Source organism: Heteronotia binoei, chromosome 5, assembly GCF_032191835.1.
Source record: "Heteronotia binoei isolate CCM8104 ecotype False Entrance Well chromosome 5, APGP_CSIRO_Hbin_v1, whole genome shotgun sequence".
Lineage (NCBI taxonomy): Eukaryota > Metazoa > Chordata > Lepidosauria > Squamata > Gekkonidae > Heteronotia > Heteronotia binoei.
Genome location: NC_083227.1, coordinates 156,231,335 through 156,244,810, shown reverse-complemented (window position 1 = coordinate 156,244,810; position 13,476 = coordinate 156,231,335). Strand labels below are relative to the sequence as shown.

General features: G+C 39.2%; 1 protein-coding gene across 1 annotated transcript in view; it reads right to left on the bottom strand.

Annotated features, from left to right (window-relative positions):
• The window catches only part of SLIT3 (slit guidance ligand 3), an 884,772-nt gene that overhangs the window by 103,523 nt on the left and 767,773 nt on the right, over positions 1-13,476 (bottom strand). Inside the window, exon 29 of the mRNA XM_060240620.1 lies at positions 4,327-4,420. Within this exon, the coding sequence (XP_060096603.1) occupies positions 4,327-4,420 (94 nt within the window). The remainder of the gene's footprint in view (positions 1-4,326; positions 4,421-13,476) is intronic.

Sequence of the window (13,476 nt, the reverse complement as noted above, 5' to 3'; positions counted from 1 at the left end):
ACAGGACAAAAGGTGCTGAGGCCATGATAACTTTCCTGGAAAACAGGGCAATAAACTCCTTTCTCAAGAAAGAACAAAGAAACTCTTAAACCTGCCCCCCTCCCCCCACTCCATGGTTTCAAGCAGCTTTTAAGTTTGGCATGCATGTCCTGCAGAAACTTATATAAATCAATATCAAGAATATAAGAAAACAAGCAAGTGTAGAGGAGAAAGTCCAGGAGCAAAATTTTGAGTGTAGATGAAAAAATATACTCTGGATTTCTAGAAAGCGATTTCAGTGCTCAGAAAATCAGACCCAAACATGAATGTAGAATCAGCCTATGTCAACAAATTTGGAAAACGCAACAGTGGCTACAGGATTGGAAAAGACCAGTTTATATTCCAATCCCAAAGAAGGGTAATGCCAAAGAATGTTCAATCTATCGCACCATTGCAATCATTTCACATGCCAGCAAGATCGTGTTAAAGATCCTACAAGCTAGGCTTCAGCAGTATGTAGATCGGGAACTACCAGAAGTTCAAGCTGGGTTTCAGAGAGGTAGAAGAACCAGAGATCAAATTGCCAACATTCGATGGATTATGGAGAAAGCACGGGAGTATCAGAAAAACATCTATTTCTGTTTCATTGACTATGCTAAAGCCTTTGATTGTGTGGATCACAACAAACCGTGGCAAGTCTTTAAAGAGATGGGAGTACCAGATCACCGCACATGTCTCCTGAGAAACCTGTATAAGGGTCAAGAAGCAACGGTCAGAACGGGATATGGAACAACTGATTGGTTTAAAATAGGAAAAGGAGTTCGACAAGGATGTATATTGTCACCCTGCTTATTTAGTTTATATGCAGAGTACGTCATGCGGAATGCTGGCCTGGATGAAGCAGAAGCCGGAATTAAGATTGCCGGGAAAAACATCAACAGATATGCAGATGACACCACTCTAATGACAGAAAGTGAGGAGGACCTAAAGAACCTCTTGTTGAGTGTGAAAGAGGAGACCACAAAAGTAGGCTTGAAACTCAACATCAAAAAAACTACGATCATGGCAACCGGTCCCATCACACCTTGGCACATAGAAGGGGAAGACATGGAAGTAGTGACAGACTTCACTTTTCTGGGATCCAAGATCACTGCAGATGGTGACTGCAGCCATGAAATTAAAAGATGTTTGCTCCTTGGGAGGACAGCTAAGAGACATCACCCTGCCAACAAAAGTCTTCTGACAAAAATATGTTATCTTCTGACAAAAATATGTAATCTTTCATTGAAATCTGCCTCCATTCCCGAGGACTGGAAGGTAGCAAATGTCACCCCCATCTTTAAAAAGGGTTCCAGAGGAGATCCGGGAAATTACAGGCCAGTCAGTCTGACTTCAATACCAGGAAAGTTGGTAGAAACCGTTATCAAGGACAGAATGAGTAGGCACATTGATGAACACGGGTTATTGAGGAAGACTCAGCATGGGTTCTGTAAGGGAAGATCTTGCCTCACTAACCTGTTACATTTTTTTGAGGGGGTGAACAAACATGTGGACAAAGGAGACCCAATAGATGTAGTTTACCTTGACTTCCAGAAAGCTTTTGATAAAGTTCCTCATCAAAGGCTTGTTAGAAAACTCGAGAGTCATGGATCAAAAACTGGCTGAGTAATAGGAAGCAGAGAGTGAATATAAATGGGCAGTCTTCGCAGTGGAGGACGGTAAGCAGTGGAGTGCCGCAGGTGCAGTCTCATTTGGAGTACTGTGTACAATTCTGATCACCGCACCTCAAAAAGGATATTATAGCATTGGAAAAAGTCCAGAAAAGGGCAACTAGAATGATTAAAGGGCTGGAACACTTTCCCTATGAAGAAAGGTTAAAACGCTTGGGGCTCTTTAGCTAGGAGGAGCGTCGACTGCGGGGTGACATGATAGAGGTTTACAAGATAATGCATGGGATGGAGAAAGTGGAGAAAGAAGTACTTTTCTTCCTTTCTCACAATACAAGAACTCGTGGGCATTCGATGAAATTGCTGAGCAGTCGAGTTAGAACAGATAAAAGGAGGTACTTCTTCACCCAAAGGGTGATTAACACGTGAAATTCACTGCCACAGGAGGTGGTGGCGGCTACAAGCATAGACAGCTTCAAGAGGGGGTTAGATAAAAATATGGAGCAGAGGTCCATCAGTGGCTATTAGCCTCAGCGCGCGCATGTGTGTGTATATATATATAATTTTTTTTTCTGGCCACTGTGTGACACAGAGTGTTGGACTGGATGGGCCATTGGCCTAATCCAACATGGCTTCTCTTATGTTCTTATGTCCGCATAGTCAAAGCGATGGTATTCCCAGTAGTAATCTATGGCTGTGAGAGCTGGACCATAAGGAAGGCTGAGCACAGAAGAATAGATGCTTTTGAGCTGTGGTGCTGGAGAAGAATCTTGAGAGACCCTTGGACTGCAAGATCAAACCAGTCAGTCCTAAGGGAAATCAACCCAGACTGTTTCCTGGAAGGTCAGATCCTGAAGCTGAATACTTTGGCCACCAAATGAAAAGGGAACACTCACTGGAGAAGATCCTGATGCTAGGAAAGACAGAAAGCAAAAGAAGAAGGGGACGGCAAAAGAGATGGCTGGACAGCATTACTGATGTAACAAACATGAATTTGAGCAGACTTCGGAGGATGGTGGAAGACAGGAGGGCCTGGCGTGACTTTGTCCATGGGGTTGCAAAGAGTCGGACTCGACTGTGCGACTGAACAACAACAAAAAACCCATAATGTTTTAATGACTATAACTCTAAGCAGGCCCTGTGACTTTGGGAATAAACTTTCCCGGAGTCAGAAAGGACTGCTGTGAGGAAAGCAAAAACAAGGAAGATCCACGATCCTTTTACTTGATCCAATTATATTTAACTGCATTAACAAAGGCTGAAGGGGACATGACGGCTGTTAATGGTCACTGTGTTCATCTTCTAGTTTTGAGGTTTGTATAGAAATGCACTACACTGTAGCTCTTTCATTCTATGGTATTTTTCCTTTGCTGTTGGCAATCTTTCTACTATATATGCATGTCTGTAACTGTATCTTCTGACTGAAGAGTGCAGTTTATATCAGGAATTAATTGCTGTCTAAGTTTCTTGGGTGACGTTGGGCAACCACACACTCTCAGCCTAACCGACTTTACAGGGTCGTTTTGAAGATAAAAATGGAAGACGGGGGGGATGATTTGAGCTACTTTGAGTCCCGGTTGGTGCTAAATAAATAAATAGCACCAAGACTTCACTTGGGCATATTCCAGGAATAGGTTTTCAACATAGGGGCTGAGTCCTGGAAGAAAAAAAGTACCGTTCACATGCACAGAGTGCCTTTCCCTCACAACTGAGTAACTGCAGTCTTTTGCCCCAGTCCCTAGGCTTCAAACAGAAGGACTAAACCTTCAACTTCCTTCTGATACTCTCTCCCATTTTTCTAACTTCATGACAATTTAAAAAACCCTGCATTTTTAAATCAATGTACCAGAAGAGTATAAGAAGGCAATTTTGTTTTTAAAATATTGATGTCGATGCTTTATCAATAAATTAAACTCTCTCTCTCTCATTCTGTGTGTGCACGTGTGGGAATTTAGCTCTCACAAACTCTCTCACTTCTGTTTCTCATCTCTGCAGTCTGGTTTAAACCAGGTTGCTGGAGAAGTGAGCACCAGGAACCTTAGACTAACGAAACCAGGATTTAAAAGCAACTAATAGTAAATACATTCAATTTCCATTTAACATATCGAAGCTTCTTTGAGGAAAATTGGGTGGGAGGAGCTGTCAGCCAATTCATTTAATTAGGGTTTGCAGAAACCGTGAAAACTGTGAAAACCTGAAATCTTTGATAATTCATTTAATTGTTTTTATTTTATGCCAGTCTCTTTGCGTGGCTGAAGAACTGATATGATCAACAATTATAAGGAGAGTAAGAGGAATCTTATATCTTCATAACATTGAAAGGGCTTCAAGTGAGAGGGACATATATACTATTTGGAAAAGGTAACTGGTTATATGAAGCTCTTGACTCCAGCTTTATTGGGGAAAAGTACAGGCAGATAGAAGACTTCCCCCCCCAGTGAATAAGAAACGATTCAGCGGCTAAGAGGATGTAAAAAAGGAGCACTGGTAATATTGACAGCTGGCAATGGATGGAACCAGAGAATCGGGATAGAATGAACTGGAATGAAAAGTAGGACTGTGAAATAGGCCTTTCTCTAAACAGTTATAATAAATCTGCACATTACTAGTTGAGATTACTTCATTACTTACACCAGTGTAATCTATGGCTAAGCATGGCCCAACATACGTACACACTTACCTGTATCCTTTATCAAGAGAGATACATTTTGAGTCATGTTTGCAAGGGTCTAGTTCAGGAACACACTGATCGATCACCTCCTCACACAGCTCTCCTAAAATAAGAGACAAAGATACATATTTGCTGTGAGAAGTTTGTTCATTCCCCTAAATCACCTTCACCATTAGGTTCAAGGACTAGAGTTGAAATTAGGAGGAGGCACTCAGCTAAAACCCAAATGAGCCCACTTTTTGGAATAATTGTTCTGTTCCACCAAATTATCTGTGTAGCAATGCAAATGCTATGGCAGAGCAGAGAAACACAGAAGGTAATTCACACCTTGGTTAGACATAACTGTGAAGCCCACAGTGGAGAAGCCAATGGTATATTTATCAGGACTAAATAAAAGTAGCCAACTAAACATAAATTTTCATTTAGTGCCAAATGCTTTTTTTTTAGAATATTATTACTATATTCAAAGTTGCAAAAATAGACATTTTAGTAAAACAAAACATTTAGAAGGGCAATGAATTATACAGCATTCACCAGAAGAGCAGAGTATGTCCTGGATACACAGAATATAGAGTCTGCTCAGAAAAGCTGATCCCAGAGTACAAGGAATAGTTCAGCTGTTTCTAGTTATTACCTGTAGAACTCAAGTCCTAATCTTGTGTTTCTAACTTAATAATGAACAAAACCAGGGTGCTCAAACTAGCAACCTTCTGAGTTTTATTATTTGGTTATACTTCAGTACCTCAGAACTTGAGATACTGCCCATGATGAAATGAGAAACTCTTCCTTATAACTAATATCCAGGATATTAAACCCTCAAACCAAATCTGATCCCAAAGTCTCCAATGCAGTTTAAGCCAGTTTTCCCCTATAAATAATGTCTGGTGTGTACAGACACCAGACACTTTGTACACATACTGATTTCTATACAGCCACAACTATTTTCAACAGCAAAAATTAAGCCATAAAGAATGCTATCACATAAGAGTCAATTTCACAATCTTCTAAGTAGTTGTCTGCTTAATGCAAAACAACAACAAAAAAAAGCTTTCAGGGATGCTGACAACAAAAACAAACAGCGATGTCCTGTAATACTTCTGATGCTTTTGCCATATGCATTGTATAACTCCAGGATATATCAACCGTAAATGATACCCAAAGGAATTACATTAAGTCAGAACCTCACAGAATTCTCCTACTAAAAATAATTTATGATACTTACCTTCCTTGGTATGTACATGTGTGTGTGTGGGGGAGGGAGGTGTTAACTCAAGTCAGGTTCTGAGCAATGTCCAGACACTATTCTAACGTATACTGTAAGGTGTTATTACAGTTCTTAAACACTTCTACTTTATTCATAGTTACTTGTAGTTCCCTGAATAACCCCAGTGTTATTGCTTATCATGTATTGACCTGTGATTTTGTTAGAAAAAAGGGACTAATTATTATGAGAAGAGTTATAAATCCAGCTGACACCTGTTCAGTTCTGTTTTTCAAAAAGTTTTATTAGTTTCAGAAAAAAACAACAACAACCAGGGATAGGGGATTGGGAAATAGAAAACACAATACATTCCGGTATTATTTTGCATAACAATACTGTCAAAGATCATAATTCTACAATAACTTCTTAATATAAATTGTCCTCTACTATTTTTGTCTCAACTACACCAAATCCATTTCATGTTTTATAGTATACTCCTTTTGTTAAAATTATCTAATAATTTTGACAGTTCCAATAGGGACAGGTTTTGTAAGATAGAATACAGAGGGGGAAAAAAAGGAAAAATAAGTTCACATCAGAGAATCTTAAGAGGCTTTGTTATCTAACCAGGCATAGAATTTAATCCAATATGTTCTTGCTTCTTCTTTAGATTTCCCAGTCAACAACTGCGATAAGAAGTCCAATTCTGCTACTTCCAAGACTTTTCCCACTAAATCCATTTTCGTGGGAATTTCCTGAGACTTCTGTCTTTGCGCCAAAAGGATCCTAGCTGCTGTGTTAAAGTGCACCAACAAGTGTCTCATCTCTTTGGAATAGTCCTCAGGGAATATGTTCAATAAAAATAGTTCTGGTTTCAAATAAATTTGTGTCTTGGTGATCTTCTGTAGCATTTCATGAACCATTTTCCAATAGTCTTTCACAGTCTCGCATGTCCACCACATATGAAAAAAGGAATCAATCTGTTCGTTACATTTCCAACACTTGTTGGACATATTAGTATAAATCTTGCACAATATCTGTGGTGTCAGATACCATCTATAAAACGTCTTATATAGATTTTCTTTAAAGGTTACTGACCTAGTTAATTTGACATTAAATTTCCCCAGTCTCTCCCAGTCTTCTAATGCAATATTATATCCAAAGTTTTTTGCCCATTGCACCATACAATCCTTTACAACTTCATCTAGTGTCTTCATTGAAGTAGATATGCATATAATTTCCTGTGGGCCCAACAAAATTTTATCAAATACATATTGTTCTGCATTAAAACCTATCATCTTGTCTTTGGCATATCTCAATTCAACTTGCATTCTCAACCACCAGTTCATTTTGATATCCACGCCTTCCAATTCTTCTTTGGTTTTCAATTGATTGTCTTTTCCCAACAGGACATAATACTTCTGGTTTGTTTTTAAAAGGTTTGGATGGGTAAATGCTTCTACTGGCGAGACCCATCTTGGAATTTTTTTGATAAATTCTAGTCTTTCACCATGACCAGGTATGATACAGAGATTTTCTAAACCAATGGTTTTAAAAATAGGAGTGGCCTTCAAGTCTTTGATACCACAAATATGCATGCCATCCCATAGTCAAATAATGTCCTTCTAGTAACAATTGTCTCTTGTCATTCAGGAGTATCCAGTCTCTTACCCATAACAGTGCAGATGCTTTATAGTATAACTGCCAATTTGGCAGGCCCAAGCCTGCTCTTTGTTTAGAATCCTGCAATGCTTTGAGTTTAATTCTAGGTTTTTCTGCCTTGCCAGACATATTTAGCAATCATCCTGTTCAATTCTTGAAAAAAATCCACTATTTAAAAATATTGGAATAGTTTGAAATAGAAACAATAATCTTGGTAAAATATTCATCTTTATTAAAGCTATTCTTCCCATTAAAGATAAGCTTAAATCATACCATTTTTCCAAGTCTTTTAATTTCTTTAAATAGATTATCATAATTGTCTGCTTTTAAACTGCTGCGTTTGTTTGAAATAACGATGCCTAAATATTTTTTTTTTCATACAAAAATCCTGATTTCTGCTGGAAGGATTGAATTTGTTCCATCGTCATATTCTTTGTCAAAAATTTTGTTTTATGGTAGTTAATCTTTAATCCTGCATATTGGCCAAATTGTTTGATCTTATTTACAAGGCAATCAAATTGAGTCCATCGGTTGTTCTAATATAAAGACTAGATCATCTGCAAAAGCTCTGAGTTTGTATTGTTCATCTTTTATGACAGCTCCCTTTATATTTGCATCTTTCCTTATTTGGTTATTCAACATCTCTAGAGATAAGATGAAAAGTAAAGGTGACAATGGACAGCCTTGTCTTGTACCTGACACCTGTTCAGTTCTGCAGAGAATGCAAAAGCCAAGAATATAATTCTTCTTTTAAAAAAATAGCTCAGCTGGGATGATACATATTGGGCGATTTCCCATCCAGCTTACCGAGGAGTGAAGTCCCTCCTCACCGCGCAGCGTCTGCTCGGATTTCCCACCAACTGCTCTGCGGATTTAGGAAGTGCCGAACCTTTTGTGTTGCTAACGTAAACTAGGGTTTTAGCGATTTCCATTTGAGACGCAAAAGGTCCGGCACTTCCTGATTCCGCGGAGCAGTTGGTGGGAAATCCGAGCAGACACTGGGCGGTGAGGAGGGACTTCGCTCCTCGGTAAGCTGTGTGGGAAATCGCCCATTGTCTTTTGCACACTGCGGTGACAAAGGATAATACTAATCCTCTTATTTGTAGATTCTGAATTAGGGTTGCCAGGTCCCCCCTGGCTAGCAGCAGAGGATGGGGATAGGGTTGCCAGATCCATGTTGGAAAATTCCTGGAGATTTGGGGATACAGCCTGAGGAGGACAGTGACTTCAGTGGGGTACAATGCAACAGAGCTCACCCCCCAAAGCATTCTTTTTCTCCAGAGGAACTGATCACTTTAGTCTGGAGATGAGCTGGAATTCTGGAGGATCCCCAGGTCCCACCTGGAGGCTCACTTTCTCCCGCAGTCTGCTTTAAACCAGATTGCTGGAGAAGTGAGCACCTGGAGCCTGAAAGTGAACTCAGGAGGCATTTAAAGGGCAGTTCCTTTAAATACAGCTTTTGGTTGACCCCCCCCCCAATTTTTTGGGGTCAGCCATTTTCAGATAGCCAAATAGATGGCCCACTCACTAAATGACTGGAAAAAAATTCAAAAATATCGGCACAGTATTTTTCAAGTATTTTTTTCAGATGCAGCTTTGCAAGTAGCTAAGGGAACTTTCTCCTCTCGTCGAGAAGAAGGAAAACTGCCACCCAAGGCTGTGTTATTCGTTTATGGCCTTTGAGCCATATCTGTATGTCTGTATCTGGTTGCCACCAAATTTCTATAAAGTGGAGAAAGGATTCTGAGTACATTAGACCAGAGCTATTCATGCCTATGAGAGCCAACCTCACCAAGGAACCGAAGAGGACTAGATATTGTGGAGTATAAATGTATTCTGTTCTGAGGAAGCACACTGAAAGAAGTGTTTAAGCTAGCCTGTCTGCAGAATCGTGACTTCTTATGCTACTCGAACACAAGAGGAAGAAAGACACAAAGACGTAAGCAACATTTTCTTGGCCTTTTGCACTTTGATTGCTTTGGATGACACTGGAAGTGAAGACAACCAGGCAATCTCCAGCAATAGAAAGGAGTATCATGTTAGTGGACTGTGCTTAATACTGCTGAATGATATTGATGTTTATGCGAATTCACAGAATTGTATTAAGATTTGCCAAACTTTCAAAAAAATTGAATTTGTTTTTTTGTAAAGCTATCGTGGTTGTTATTGTTTATTTTTTATTTACCCATCCCATGATCTCTCTGGTTACTCGGGAGGTTGGCAACCCTACGACTAGAACTGCTGAACTAGGAAATCCTTTACATTTATTCCTAATATTACTAAGAATTTATTTATTTATGTATTTGAATCATAGAGTTGGAAGGTACCTCTAGGGTCATCTAGTCCACCCCCCTGCACAATGCAAGAAAATTGTTAATTTCTAATCTGCCCTATCCCGCCAGTGGGCCCAGGGCAGATCACAATAGACAAGAGCAACTTCTGCAGAACCCTAAGAGTAGGAAAAAACTATAAGACCAAAAATAATCAAAATGAAAGCTGGGATCAGAGAAACCAGAACAAATGTAGCATTATAAATCAGTTAACATTTACCACTAGCAGAATATAAATTAGCACAAAGATGTAAAATTGTAAACACTTTTACTAAAACCTTTGATAATTGCCAGTATCTGGCAGTATTTACGGTTACCAGGCTGCAATGAAGAGATCACGTATTTACCTTTAACAATGCAGCAGAAGAATTTAAGAATGTAAGAAACACTCTTTCAGGGTAGACTGATACGGATGCTTCTGCAAAGCCCACCCAAAAATATGTAGGCAACAGCCCTCTAACACTGTATTTTTATTTTACTGTATTTACTTCATTTACACTCTGCATTCTACCCACCCCCTGGGATCCAAAATGTCACCTCCTCACTTCTATTTTATCTTCATAACAACCCAATGAGGTAGACTAGGCTGAGAACATGTGACTTGCCAGAATTCTCCCAGAAGCTGGAATTCAGTTTGTGTTTGAACATATAAGTTTTATTTATGGGTCATATAACAATAGCTATTGATAGAGCTATCATCCATCAATTTGTATTAAAAAAATATGGCCATTATAAGGAATTGGCAATAATAAGAAAAAAATGAGTGCTTTTAACTGCAGGTTTTCTAGAACATTCTGAGAAACAAAATTAAGACAACATCATTGTAAATGACTGTCAGGATGAGTTCACTGAAGCAAGATACAAAGCTGTTAGCTTATTAGGTCAGCATAAATATTTTTAATGTGACCATCTTGTGAAGACTTGGGATATCTTCCAGGGAAAGTACTCACAAATAGACAATTCCTTAAGAAATGACATTTTGTGCTCTAGGTAAATGCACATGTGTCAAGAAGATACATCTCTCTGCTACTAGAGTTAATCTCTACAGGAATTTATTGAAGAGTGGGCTGAAATCTAATGTCAGTACACTCATGTCTTTTGTAACAAAATTTTAAAAAGGCATCTCAGTGCCTTCCCAAAATAGGAAAATAGAAAATAGGAACTATTTGAATATAAGTTAGGTGTATGAGTCTTATTTCAGTTATCAATAATGGTCACAAGGAAAGCAGCTCCCCCACCCTGCAAAAAACCTCCCCTCAAAAACATTTAATACTGATTACAAGTTTAAGTAGCAAAATAGATGTTTAATGTCAAAGACACCTCTTGGCATTTTTATTTGTTTTATATTTAGGAACCCGGAATAAAAGGCTGGCAATAATGAATGCCAATGAGATTTTACAGTCATTTTTTATCATCTGTCTGTCTACCACTATATATTGAAACAGAAAACCATAAACAGCCCATTCTTAAATTTTGAATGCAAGAGACCAGTCATGCTTTATCTTTGTGATGATAATGTTACAGGCTGTGTTTTAAGTCTCTTATTTTGATGGGGAAATTAGCTAAGAGACTTGGTAGAGTGAATTAGGAACGAAGATCTTTGCTTTCAATAATATGGAGTTCGGGTTTTCAGCCAAGAATAGACCAAGCAATTATATCTTTTACAGTGTTTACTTAAGAGTATGTAGCAAGAGGAGTCGTACACATACATATATCTTTATACATTCAAACAAGAGTCTAAGAAAAATAGAGGTTATCGATAGAGGAATTCAAGGGTCATTGAAGAGGGTAATAGTCACCTGATCCAGAAGAGGAGACATCTGTCCAAAGGAAAAATACACGAAGAGGAACGCGAACGACCAGCGTAACGCGCCCTATAGACCCAATTACAGGAGTAACAGATGGTACAGACTGTAAATGGCGCCCTACAGAATGCACACCGAGGTGGGTTTTTAACTCACACTATATAGGGATTCGACGGATGGGGGTCAGTAGTTACCAAAGGGGCTTTGAATGTTTCATAGATGGCTATCTTGGATTGCTATGTTGGGAAACTTTGCACATTTCGCTAGGATGATAAGCTTGGAGGGACTGCATAATTTGTTACCGGGTTTGGTCTGACACTCGGAAAAGGGATCAAAGACTTTAAAGGTAGGATCAATCAAGTTATGCATTTGATTAGATTTAGCAAGGTAGAGGTGATAGACTGGAGGAAGAGACAATTGGCAAGTTCCAGAAGATCAGAGTGAAAGTAATACCTACCCGCAGTTCCCATGCTATTATGCATCCTGTTTGGGCAGGGACGCTGGAGGGGGAAATGGGTGAGATTGTGCTGAGATACAGACTGCAGGTACCAACCAAACCAGGCTCTCTACTGGGTCCACTCCACCCATTTAGATGGAGTATTGTCTTGGCCTGTCTTTGGTTGGACTCCATTTTGTTTACCAGAAATAGGGGAGGATAAAGAAGATTGTGAGCTGCTCTGAGATTCGAAGTGGAGAGTGGGATATAAATCCAATGTCTTTTTCTTCTTCTCCTCCATTTCAGAGGCTTTGGGAGTGCCTACAAGATTCCTGGAAAAGGGTGAGTTTCACGGATGGGCTCGTTTGTGGCTCCCATGTCCAGCTTTTGTTAATGAGCCTTTGGTTTTTCTGGTCCTGTGGTCTTGGTAGATGGCCTGAGTCTTGGGTTCCTGAGAGCCCAGAAACTGTGGAGTCTCCTGGGATATTGATCTCTGCCAAGAACTCATCTTCTTCTGAGGAGGACTTTTCAGGTCCTACCCTGACAGTTCTGAAGTTTAGTGAGAGAAGCAGCTCTAATCCATGCATTGGACACAAAGCAATAATAAAATTATACTTTCACAGGATCATCAAAAGAGACTTTCTTGGAATACAAAGTAATGATTCGTTATTCATATCTAAATCCAGTTGGCTTGTAAGCCATGCAGTTGAGATAATGAAGACAAACATTCTAACATGTAAACCAATTCCAAAAGCTTTACAAATGAGGTTAGTACGTAACTGGAAGATGACTAAAAGGCTTCTTTACTACTTGTCTTTTTGTGCCAAGAATTTTAGATTTGATCTATTTTGAGGTCAGAAATGACTCACTGTAAATCACTGAAATCCCAGCTAGGGTATTGTTCAGGAAGCTTGCAGTGGACATGATTCCATCATACCTTAAGCTTGTTGCTGGAACAACCTTTTGACTTGCTAAAGGAACACAACCTTCTTTGCCTGTGTCATTCCAACCCACTATACATACAGAAAGCATGCCTGCCTTGGCGGGGAGGACGGGATATAAATAAAAAGTTGTTATTATTAAAAGTGAAGATTAAAAATGAACCGAAAACTTAAATTCAACCCAACAAATACCAATGGTTGAAATATGCTAAATTCAACTTCTGTAAAAGTTTCTGGCAGAAAGATGGTTAAAAAACACAATTAGTTTTCATTCAGGTTTAAGGGTTTTCCCAGCCAACCATTTACACACACATCCCAAATGGGCCCCAAATAACATTTTAAGAGTTTGGGAAATTTTAGATTTACTTACCAAGTTGCTCAAACCTGATACTTATTAAATCCCATGACATGTAATACAGTCCAGCTTACAAGGAGCCTTTCACGAAGTGTCTGAAGCTCAGAGAGTAACAGGACCAGTTCATGGTTTCATGGTTTAAAAGAATGTAGATATTTTCTTACCACTGTACAGTGAGTGTGGGCAGTTATCTTTTGGTGGCTTGGCATACAACAAATATCCTCTTGTCTTGGGAGACTGTGTTCTTAGATCTTTGGGCTAATATACTTTCAACCCATAAAAAGTTGGGGGATGAGGAAGAAGGAAAGATCAAAAGCTCAGGCTGGATAATATGGAAAACAGGCCTTCCAAATTTGCTTTTGAGGCACTGTGTGAATTGGGGCACGACTCTTAAAATGTACTATTCCTCAGGTCAAATGTGAGATGTAA